This window comes from Lepus europaeus, chromosome 18 (assembly GCF_033115175.1).
Source record: "Lepus europaeus isolate LE1 chromosome 18, mLepTim1.pri, whole genome shotgun sequence".
NCBI classification, from domain to species: domain Eukaryota; kingdom Metazoa; phylum Chordata; class Mammalia; order Lagomorpha; family Leporidae; genus Lepus; species Lepus europaeus.
The window spans coordinates 46,644,659-46,656,667 of record NC_084844.1 but is presented as its reverse complement, the minus strand read 5'-3'; the positions used below and the strand labels follow the sequence as shown (position 1 = coordinate 46,656,667).

The following is a 12,009-nucleotide window of genomic DNA, read 5'->3' as shown; positions in this document are numbered from 1 at the left end:
GACTACGAACAGTGGTCTCCGTGGCTCCTGGGCCTCTCGCTCGGTCACATGTGCCCTTGCCTCTGGGTTCCTGCCCGGATCCAGGTTCCCCGACCCCACCCTCCCCCAGCCTGCATCTGCAGGTGCAGGGAGTGGGGGAGGGTGAGAGTAAGTGGCCTCCGTGGGAAGACCAGGGCTATACTGGGAATTCTGTTTTTTTTTTTTAACCCAATATTTGCTTATTTATTTTATTTGAAAGGCAAAAGTACAGAGACAGAGAGAGTGAGAGAGATCTTGCATCTGTTGGTTTACTCCCTAAATGTTTGCAAAACCAGATCTGGGCCAGTCTGAAGCCAGGAGCCTGCAACTCCATCTGGGCCTCCATGTGGGTGGCAGGGTCCCAAGTACTGGTGCCATCCTCCACTGCATTCTCAGGCATATTAGCAGAAAGCTGGGTCAGAAGCAGAGCAGCCAGGACTTGAACTTGGAATGCAAGCTTTGACTTAACCCGCTGCACCAAAATTCCAGCCCTTCTTTTTTATGTAAGATTTATTTATTTGAAAAGCAAAGCAGCAGAGAGAAGGAGGGACAGACAGATCTTCCATCCCCTGGTCCAACCCCCAAATGGCCACAAGAGCCAGGCCTGTGCCATTTGGGCCATGTGGGTCTCCCACGTGAGTGGCAGGAGCCCAGGCAGCTAGACCATTTTCCACTGCCTTCCCAGGCACATCAGCAGGAAGCTGGATTGGGGGTAGAGCAGCCAGGACTTGAACCAGAGCTCACATGGGATGTTGGCATCACAGGCAACAGTTTAACCCTTTGCACTACAATGCTGGCCCCAGAGCTTTTGTCCTGAAGGGAGCCCCCTCTTCTTTTGTCCCGAAGCAGTGGTCATGGGCCTGACTGTCCCTTCTACAGGTTTCCCAGTAAGCCAGCCACCTTCCCACCAGAGCACAGGACAGTGGCGATGGTTGGGAGAGAGCCACTGGATGTCCCCGGAGGAGTCCTACTGGCCATGTGGGGGAGGGGCGACCTGGGTCCAGGGGCAGGCCACCTTGGGAAGGGATGAGAAGCTGCCAGCAGGAGGCGTGTGACAGCTGGGGCCACACAAGCTCAGCTTCGCCGCATCCCTCAGCTATGAGCTTTCATTCCTTCACTTTTGATGGAGACAGCACAGAGACACAGAGACCTATTTCTCCAGTATAGAGAGCGCTGCTGTGTAAGATCTGCAGTGACACGGGGGCAGCAGACCCTGACCTTCGGGCCAGGGACACAGGAGGACTTGGCGGGCACTTGGCCTGGCAGCTGGAGCCCTCATCTAAGGGGTAGCCGTGACAATGCTCCAACTAACTATTGTCATGTTGAAAAGAGCCCGGGCTTCTGATTTTTTTTTTTTTTTCAAGCTGGAAATCCTGAATTTTGTATAAAAGACCTCCATTTTCTAATGCTCACTAAAAATAATTTTTTTCAGAAAAAGGTCACAGCTGCTCTAATAGATTTTAACCCTACATAGGGCAACGCTGTCAGAGGTGGGGAGGGGAGGGGAGGGCCTCCTGGCGCCTGGCACCCGATGCCTCTGCCCCTGCTTTCCACTGCCTCCCTCCTGCTTCAGGTCGGGCTTTCACCTAACCTGGGACCTGTCTCCTGTGGGCTTTGGTCTCCCTGAGCCTGGCTCCTGATGCATGCTGCTGAGGGTGTGAAGGGGTTAAACGCCCTCCTCTAGTTACCTGCTCAGGGCTAGGGGATGAGAACTGCCAGGAAGGAGTCAGCTCACGCTCCTGGATGTGCCTGTGCCCAGGGGGCGTGCCGGGCAGCCAGGTCGCAGGTGTGGCTGTTCTTTCCTCTGGTGTCTGTCTCCCTGTTCAAACAGCGTTCCTTGAAAGCCGCCGCACGCTCTGCCCCGGCCACCACTTGCCCCTTCCATAACTAGAAGGGGGCCTGGCAGGGAATAGCAGCTCAGTGACTATTTAGGGGTGTTGGAATTTAAAGAGAGGGAGGCAGACGGAAATAATACACAGAGATGAGACTGAACCAGACAGGCTGGGAGAGGAGCCTGGTCTCAGCAGCCAGGACCGCGCAGGGCAGAAGATGGAAACAGTGAAACACAGTCTCCCCGAGATACCCAGAGATGGGTTACAGGAGAAGCTGCAGGGGCTGGCACCCTGAGCCACAGGGGAGAGAGATGTGCAGAGACAGACATAACCAGAGGCACACAGAGAAAGGAGAGGGTGAGACAAGAGACAGGGGAGTCCGAGCAGGTGAAGCGACAGAGACAGAGAAACAAGAGGGAGGGAGGCAACAGACAGGCAGACACAGAGACAGAAAGGTACCCGGGGGTTTGCTTTCTCTCCTCCATCTGCTAAGCTGGGGTCAAGTAGGTTCCAAGGGCAGGAGTGACCGGCCTCCTCCCTCCCAACACCCCCGCCCCGCCTGAGTCCAACACGGTAGAGGTCGCTGGGCTGCGCACACACTTGCTCGTGTGCATCGCATTATCCCGAGAGCCCACACCACCAGTGCCCTCCTTCTGCAGGTGAAGGGTTATGTAACTCGCACAAGGTCACACAGGTCAGAGGGCTGGGGCTGACTCCAAAGCCTCGGGCTCCTGGGGGGTCTGTTCCCAGCGCCCCACCCTTGGCCGCAGAGGAACGTGACCCTGGCTTGGGAAGGCTGACCCCATGCACAAGGCAAACCTGCCAGAGTAGAAGACAAGCAAGAAACAACTCAACATGAAAGGTTGTTTGGCTACAGAACTACTCTGAAAGTAAACAACAATGTAATGATTTGTGTATCACCAGGGAACTTTGTGGATTGGGGAAGAGATAGCTCCACAACACCCCCTCAATTTTGTTACTACTAAGGCACTGTGGAGTTGTTAAATAGTATCCACATTTCAGAGTGAGTGCTGAAACCTGAGGGCTGATGTCTGAGACCCACCCTTTTTTTTAAAGATTTATTTATGTATTTGAGAAGCAATATTACAGAGAGAGACAGAAAGAGAGAGATATCTACCATCTGCTGGTTCACTCCCCAAATGGCTTCAAGGGCCAGGACTGGACAAGGCTGAAGCCAGGATCCTGGAACTCCATCCAGGTCTCTCAATTGGGGGCAGGGGTCCAAGTGCAAGTGCTTGGCCATCTTCTGCTGCTTTCTCAGGTGCATTGGTAGGGAACTGGATCAGAAGCAGAGCAGCTGGGACTCAAACAGGCACTGCAATATAATGCCAGCATCTCAAGTGGCAGCTTAACCCACTGGGTCCCAATGTTGGCCCCTGAGACCAACTTTAAAATGCTTCAGGGGCCGGCGCTGTGGTGCAGCGGGTTAAGACCCAGGCCTGAAGGGCCGGCATCCCATATGGGCGCCGGTTCTAGTCCCGGCTGCTCCTCTTCCAATCCAGCTCTCTGCTATGGCCTGGGATGGCAGTGGAGGATGGCCCAAATCCTTGGGCCCCTGCACCCAAGTGGGAGACTGGAGGAGGTTTCTAGCTCCTGGCTTCAGACTGGCCCAGCTCCAGTTGTTGCAGCCATTTTGGGAGTGAACCAGTAGATGGAAGACCTCTCTCTGTCTCTCTCTCTCTCTCTCTCTTCCCACACAATCTCTACTCGTGCTCTAACCAGCAGGCTCTGCCTGGCCTCCTGCTCCCTGGAAAGCCCACACAAGAAGATCTCCAAAGGCCTGTGGCAATGCCATTCTTTCTTCCTTCTGCATCTGACTCAAGCCTCCCACACCTCCTGGAACCTTCTCCAGCACCGTTCTCTGTATCACATACATTTCCCTCTATCACAAGCTACTTATGTGCTACCTACAGTTTTCTAGAAGTGTGATGTCGCCTCTGCATATAGGAGCTCCTGGACAGCAGAAGCTGGTTATGGGGTATTTTTATTTATTTATTTATTTTTATTTATTTATTTTTGACAGGCAGAGTGGACAGTGAGAGAGAGAGAGACAGAGAGAAAGGTCTTCCTTTGCCATTGGTTCACCCTCCAATGGCCACCGCAGCCAGCGCCCTGCGGCCGGCGCACTGCGCTGATCCGAAGGCAGGAGCCAGGTGCTTCTCCTGGTCTCCCATGTGGGTGCAGGGCCCAAGCACTTGGGCCATCCTCCACTGCACTCCTGGGCCACAGTAGAGAGCTGGACTGGAAGAGGAGCAACCAGGACCAGGCGCCCCGACCGGGACTAGAACCCAGTATTTTTATTTTGAAAGAAATGATTTATTATTTATTTATTTATTTATTTGAAAGGCAGAGTTACAAAGACACAGAGGCAGAGGCAGAGACAGATCTTCCATCTGCTGGTTCATTCCTCAAATGGCCACAAGGGGCCAGAGCTGGGCTGATCCAAAGCCAGGAACCAGGAACCTCTTCTGAGTCTCCCATGTGGGCGCAGGGGTCCAAACACTTGGGTCATCTTCAGTTGCTTTCCCAGGCCATAGCAGAGAGCTGGATCAGAAGTGGAGCAGCCGGGTCTCCAAGAGGTGCCATATGAAATGTCGACAGTGCAGGTGGCGGCTTTACCCACTATGCCACAGCGCCAACCCCCTGCTTCATCTTGAATTGCAGGTTCTCTTCATGTCTGCTTTCTTTTTAAAAAGATTTATTTATTTATTTGAAAGGTGGAGTTACAGAGAGTGAGAGACATCTGCTAGTTCACTCCCCAAATGGCTGCGATGGCTGGAGCTGGGCCAGTCTGAAGCCAGGAATCAAGAGCTTCTTCCAGGTCTCTCATGTGGGTGCAGGGGCTCAAACACTTGGGCCATCTTCCACGGCTTTCCCGGGCACATTAACAGGGAGCTGGATCAGAAGTGGAGCAGGGGTCAGTGCCGTGGTGCAGCATATTAATCCTCAGCCTGCGGTGCCAGCATCCCATATGGGCGCCGGTTCTAATTCCGGCTGCTCCTCTTCCTATCCAGCTCTCTGCTATGGCCTGGGAAAGCAGTAGAAGATGGCCCAAGTCCTTGGGCCCCTGCACCTGCGTGGGAGACCCAGAAGAAACTCCTGGCTCCTGGCTTCGGATCGGCACATCTCCAGCCATTGTGGCCATTTGGGGAGTGAACCAATGGAAGGAAGACCTTTTTCTCTGTTCTCTCCCTCTCACTGTCTGTAACTCAACCTCTCAAAAAAAAAAAAAAAAAGTCTTAAATAAAAAAATCAGAAGTGGAGCAGCCAGGTCTTGAACCTGCACGCATATGGGATGCTGGCACTGCAGGTGCTGGTTAACCCACTCCACTTCCTATCCAGGGAAAAAGCTCCTGGCTCCTGGCTTTGGCCTGGTTCAGCCCTGGCCATTGCAGCCATCTGGGGAGTGAACCAGCGGATGGAAGACCTCTCTCTCTGTCTCTTCCTCAGTGTAATTCTGACTTTCAAATGAATATATGGGAGCCAGCACTGTGGCACAGCAGGTAAAGCCGCCGCCTGCAGTTCAGGCATCCCATATGGGTGCCAGTTCGAGTCCCGGCTGCTCCACTTCCAATCCAGCTCTCTGCTATGGACTGGGAAGGCAGTGGAAGATGGCCCAGGTCCCTGGGCCCCTGTACCCACGTGAGAGACCTTGAAGAAGCTCCTGGCTCCTGGCTTTGGATCTGTGCAGCTCCAGCTGTTGCGGCCATTTGGGGAGTGAACCAGCAGATGGAATACCTCTCTCTCTGCCTCTCCTTCTCTCTCTGTGTAACTCTTTTTTTTTTTTTTTTGACAGGCAGAGTGGACAGTGAGAGAGAGAGAGAGACAGAGAGAAAGGTCTTCCTTTTGCAGTTGGTTCACCCTCCAATGGCCGCTGCAGCCGGCACGCTGTGGCTGGTGCACCGCGCTGATCCGAAGGCAGGAGTCAGGTGCCTCTCCTGGTATCCCATGGGGTGCAGGGCCCAAGCACTCCCGGGCCACAGCAGAGAGCTGGCCTGGAAGAGGGGCAACTGGGATAGAATCCGGTGCCCCGACCGGGACTAGAACCTGGTGTGCCGGTGCCGCAAGGTGGAGGATTAGCCTGTTGAGCCACGGCGCCGGCCAACTCTTTCAAATAAATAAAATTTAAAAAAAAATTTTTTTTTAAAAGAAATGAATAGGGGCCGGCGCTGTGGCGCAGCAGGTTAACGCCCTGGCCTAAAGTGCCAGCATCCCATACGGGGGCTAGTTCTAGTCCCAGCTGCTCCTCTTCTGATCCAACTCTGCTATGGCCTGGGAAAGCAGTAGAAGACAGCCCAAAGTCCTTGGCGCCCTGCACCCGCGTGGAAGACCCGGAAGAAGCTCCTGGCTTCAGATTTGTATAGATCCGGCCATTGCGGTCATCTGGGGAGTGAAACAGCGGATGGAAGACCTCTCTTTATGTCTCTGTGTAACTCTATCTTTCAAATAAATAAAAAATAAATCTTTAAAAAAAAAAAAGAAATGAGTAAATAAATCTTTTATAAAAAATTGGAGAGGCCAGCTTATGGTGTAGAGGTTAGACTCCTCTATCTCTCTGCCTCTCTATAACTCTGCCTTTCAAATAAATAATTTTTTAAAAGATTTATTTGTTTATTTAAGAGCCAGAGATACACAGATAGAGGAGAGGCATAGAGAGAGAGAGATAGAAAGAGAGAGAGGTCTTCCATCTGCTAGTTTACTCCCCAAATGGCTACAATGGCCGGAGCTGCGCTGATCCCAAAGACAGGAGCCAGGAGCTTCTCGCAGCTCTTCCACACAGGTGCAGGGGACCAAGGACTTGGACCATCTTTTACTGCTTTCCCAGGCCATAGCAAGAGATAGATTGGAAGTGGAGCAGCCAGGACCCAAACTGCCACCCATATGGGATGCCAGCACTGCAGGCAATGGCTTTACGTGCGCCAGCCCCACAAATACATCTTTTTAAAAAATTGTATTTAGTTATTTATTTGAAAGGCAGAGTTACAGAGAAAAAGACAGAGATCTTCCATCCACTGGACCACTCCCCAAATGAGCTCAACAGCCAGGCTGGGTCAGTTCAAAGCCAGGAGACTGGAGCTTCATCTGGGTCTCTCATGTGGGTACAGGTGGGGAGCTCAAACACTTGGGTCATCCTCAGCTGGTTTCCCAGGCGCATAGGCAGGGCACTGAACGGGAAGTGGAGCAGCCGGAACTCAAACCCATATGCCCATGGAATGCCGGCATCTCCGGGTCTTAACCCCTAGCACAACTGCAGCCCAGCACAGGCTGGGTACAAAGGCAGACAGCTGGCAAACATTTATTGGATGAATGACATTGCACGAAGATTGCCGGGTGAAAACCTCAGCTCCTTCACACACTAGCTGTGGACTCGGGCGAGTCTCTTAACCTCTGCCTTCCCCCTGTCTCTGCAGTGGAGCCGCGAGCAGCCAAGCGCAGGGAGGAGCATTTGCACAACTCAGCTATTAATTTTTTTGGACATAATCTTTTCCTGGTTCCCCCCCACCGCGGAGGCCCTAACTCACAGCTGCATCCGTCCCTGATGGAAGAGCAGGACATCTCGGTGTCCGCTCCGCCCACTACACGGGTCGGGCGCACAACACCCGGGGCCCACCTTGGAAGTCGAAGGCGACGCCACGGCCCATTTAAGGAGGGCAGGGGGCGGGCCCGGGGAGGCTCCGCCTCCTTGCTGAGGTCAGCGCGCACGGCTGCGTGTGACGCTCTGGTTGCCGCAGAGACGCCCCGCCCCCGCGCGGCGCTGCGGAACCGGAGCTCCGGGCGGCGTCGGCAGCGGCGCGGGAGGCGGCGAGGCCGGGCAGCAGGAGCCGGCGCGGTGACCGCAGCGGGAGCGGCGGGGACGGAGCAGACCACGACGAAGGACCACAGGCAGCCGGGCTGGGCCGGGCCACGGGGAGAGCGGCCGCCGGGAAGCGGGCAGGAGGCCGGGCGGGCAGCGGGCAGCCGCCGAGCCGCGAAGCGACATGGTGCTGCTCAAGGAGTAGTGAGTGTCCGGTCGGCCGTGCGGAAGCGAGAAGGAAGGGGGGGTCGGGGATGACGACCGAGGAGGCTGATGGCCCGGCGGAGCGGATGGAGAGCGCCCGATGGGCTGTTGGGCGGGCCAGCAGGGGCGGAGGGGACCTTGAGGGCCGGACAGCACCTGAGGTGGCGCCCAAGGGGGTAGTGAGGGCCCAATAGGCCTGAGGAGAGGCCAAGGGGCCAGCGAGGGCCGGACAGGGCCCGAGGTGGGGTCAAGGGGACAGGGATAGCTGGACAGGGCAGGAGGAGGGGCCGAGGGGACGGAGAGCACTGGATGAGATGTGTGGTGGCCCCTGGCGGGGCCGAGGGGGCGAAGGGGCAAGATCAGACCTGCAGTAGGGGCCCGCGGACCCGCGGGCAGCGGCGGACTTGTCTGAGGGGCAAGGGACAGTCGCACAAGGACAGGCAGGGCCGGTGAGCTGGCCGTGGTGGGGAGGGGCTTGAGGCTGAACCGATGGAAGGGGCTGGGACGATCAGATAAGGCAGCTCCGGAGTGGAGTGGAGATGATGGGCAGGAGTGGTGAGGACACCTGAGTAGGAGGGGCCGCCTTGGGCACAGAGGGGAGGCCTGGGACAGGTGGCCCCGGGAAAAGGGCTAGGGAGCCAGGGCCAGGCTTGGATGACGGGGGCTGGCCTCAGGAGGTCAAGCAGAGGGGGCTAAACCCCCGGGGGATGGCTGGGGAGCCAGGGTGCCCTGTGGTGAATGCAGAGGAAGAAGCATTTGGAGCAAAGCTGGGGGTGCCTGCTTAGGGACACTTGGGTGAGGGGTCCAGAGAATATTGGGCAGGCTCTTGAATGAGTAGTGGTGATGGAGAGGGCCAGGAAGTTACCCTGGTGACTTGAGAGGCCCTGCAGGAAGAGTGTGTTTGTGAATGAATACACCTGGCTGGGGGGCTGGTTTAGGGGCAGCCTGTCTGTAGGGGATTTTCAGTCTTGGTGCGAAGAGATGGGGCGACTGCTTTGAGGAATTGAGGTTTTGGTAAAGCCACCGTGTGAACCGTGGCAAAGTTCCTGGGGGGTGAGAGCCTGGGGCCTTCTGGGAGGAGTTGCAGGCAGATGGGTTTGTGCCTGAAATCCAGGGGATTGGATGGTAGGAGGGCATGTTTGGATTGCTAAATCTTTCAAATACAAGGTGACCCATCCTAAAGCTCCTGCTTCCAAGCAAACATCACAGGACTTCCTCCCACCCACCTACTCCGGCCCCCCTAGGAGGGGAGAGATTAGATTTGTGTTGCTGAATTTGCAATGAAACTGGCTTCCCTGAAGCTGGGGCAAGGGGGCTGCACTGGGCCGGCGGCCCCAGAATCCGGCAGCGGGAGATGTGTGAGTGGAGGAGTTTGTGGAACTCTCTGGGTAGCCGGGCAGGTGTGCAGAAGGCACTCTGCCCCCCTGCAGCAGGCGTGCTCCCTGGAGGTGTCTGGGCTGTCCAGGACATAGTGTGGAGCTCGGATAACAAAGGGAGCAGAGACCCAGCTGTCATCCCAGCTGGACCGCTCCTCTGCAGAGCGTGATCTGGAAGCTGCCACCTGTCTGGACGGCCAGTCTGGTGTCAGTCGGGCCAGAACTCAGAGCTTTCTGGGGCCAGGAGGAAGAACCCCGGGAGGCTCGCAGGAGAACCTGGTGCGCTTTGCATTTTAATCTTGAGTGTCCCAACTGACAGGCGTTTCCCATCCTTCCGATCCTTCTCCCTGTCCCCAGATGACTCCTAGGACTGCAGGAATCTGTAGTTTTGAGAAGGAGGTTGGGTAAGGCAAGGAAGGGGCCTCGGAGGAGATCTGAGCGAGTCTTGCAGGAGGTGCTCCTCTCCCGTGCTTCCCCCCCTCCCCCCCCATGAAGGTGCCAGGGATGCAGAGGCTGCTTGGCCTCTGGGTGTGCATCCCTGGGCAGGGGGCATCCGAGGCCCCTGGCTGTGGCTGCAGGACTGCCGCTCTGGGAAGGGTGCGAGTGAAGGTCACCCCGCAGCGAGCCTGGCTCCAGCCTGGGCCCAGCAGTGCTTCCAGCCTCCGCCTCCGGAGCTGTACCTTCCTACTGCTCAAGTGGCTTAGTTCCCACAGAGCAAGGCAGACACGTTAGGGTGCACAGCCTTAGCATGTGCTGTGAGGAGCCGGCTGCTGGGAGTCTCAGTGCCCACCCAGCGGCTAAAGTTGTCGCTGTTTATTTTCCTGACACTTCCTCCAACAAGATTCTCCTTGATTTGATTTCTGCAAATTCCTGGATGTGATTTTTGCTGTGCTCTTGAAGACAAAAGGTTGATTGTTTTCTAGGAAGTTTCCTCTGAGGGTGCAGGAATTCTGGCCTCCAACTTGGGAGCATTTTTCTGCTCTGCTGGCTTTCTCTAAGAGAGGATTGCATTCGCGGCAGGATTTACGTTATGTGAGTCCTCTGGAGGAAGGGGTTAGCAGACAGGAGACGGGAGCCCATTTTGTTTTTCCTGCTCCTTTTCTGTGGTGCCTTGCCTTGGTGCTCTTCTTTCAGGTCCCGTTGTATGGTTCCTGCTTCCTGGGGGGACCATGTGCAGCCAGAGTATAGTGAGCTGTTGACCAGCCTGGAACAGGAGCCGGGCTGCTGAACCCATTGCCTGGGGCTCCTGCTTCACCAAGCACTCCCCACACAAAAGGGCCCGGCAGGTGCCAGCAGGGCTCTGAGCACTGAGCGTCTAAGCTTGGGAACTGGCTTGACTTGAATGAAGATAACCAAGGCTTGCTTGCTTGCTTGCTTATTTATTTTTTAATTTGAAAGGCAGAGTTAGAGAGAGAGAGAGAGGGAGAGACAGAGAGATATTCCATCCACTGGTTCATTCCCCAGATGGCCACAATAGCTAGAGTGAAGCCAGAACCTAAGAGCTTTATCCAGGTTTCCCAGGTGGGTCCAGGGACTCAAGCACTTAGGCCATCTTCTGCTGCTTTCCCAGGCCATTGGCAGGGAGCCGGATTGGAAGAGGAGCAGCCGGGACTTGAACCAGAACCCATATGGGTCACAGGCGGTGGCCCTTTGACCTCACAGCCTCCTCGAGCAGTGCCTCAACCAGCTCTTGGCTCTTCCACCTCTGTGGAGTTCTGAGCTTTGTGGGGACTTCACATTGCCTGTGGCTTCTCCATAAGGTTTTGGTGGTACCTCAAACAATTGGTGGTCTTTGAGATGGAGAAGGAGGAAAGAAAGTGGTTAGTGTTAGGTGCTCTTGGACAGCTTCTGGAGGTCAGAACACAATCAGTATCTTCCAGGGTGGCTTCACGGTCATACTTTGTGTTGTCAGGTCCTGCCCCAGAGCAGAGGTGCCCGGTAACTGCTCTTAGGGTGATTAAGTGTGCAAGGGGCCCCGTCCTCGCCTTTCACCTTGGGAGTGGTTATTGGGAGGGTGGGTTCACAGAGATGTGACTTCCCAGGCCCTGATTCTTTGGCTCTGAGTCATGGTGGTTCTCTTGTGTCAGGTTTGCTACTCATTGGCAAGTCTTACTGGGGAAGACGGGGGTGGGGGCAAGTGTGAGTCCTGGACATGGGAGTGGACTGATGCGGGGACAGGTTTGCGCTGATTTGGGAGGTCGTCAATGGAAGGCCAGAGGGCACGAGAGGCTCCTGACCTCAACGCCCTCAGAGGGCTGTTCTCTGCGGGGATTTTCTAGTAAGTGGAGTGGCACATGAGGCAAAAGTGTGGATATTGACCGAGCTGCTCCCCGGGAGCCTTGACAGGTTTCAGAGCCTGGAGTTGACACTGTCTTTCCCCTCTCTTGCAGTCGAGTCATCCTGCCTGTGTCTGTAGACGAGGTAAGTCCTCCTTTCTCACCCTTCGCTGGATGCGGGTGCTTGGGACTCCAAGTGACCACATTTGCTGTGCAGTTTTCATGTTTGTTCTGAGAGAGAACAGGGCTCAGTGCGCATGTTCTTGTGTCACTGTCAGTTGAAGGAAGGCACTTATTTGTGTATCTGAGCGACTGTGTGCAGCCCGGCCCAAGCTCTTGGCATGCTGGGTGCTTTGAATAGAGAATAGACCAGCCCCTTCTACCTGCTGTGCTGTGCCTGTCTGGGGCATGTCATTGATGGGATTAAGTGTGTGCACCGCTGACACCTCCATGACTTGCCTGGGAAGTGTGCATGGCTCTCCGGTTGT

At 55.5% G+C, this 12,009-nt stretch overlaps 1 protein-coding gene across 1 annotated transcript in view; it reads left to right on the top strand.

Annotated features, from left to right (window-relative positions):
* Positions 1–7,658: 7,658 nt before the first annotated feature.
* Positions 7,659–12,009, top strand: part of PITPNA (phosphatidylinositol transfer protein alpha) — a 45,692-nt gene continuing 41,341 nt past the window's right edge. Inside the window, exons 1-2 of the mRNA XM_062215459.1 lie at positions 7,659–7,869; positions 11,636–11,666. Coding sequence (XP_062071443.1) covers positions 7,850–7,869; positions 11,636–11,666 — 51 coding nt within the window. The 5' untranslated portion in view covers positions 7,659–7,849. The remainder of the gene's footprint in view (positions 7,870–11,635; positions 11,667–12,009) is intronic.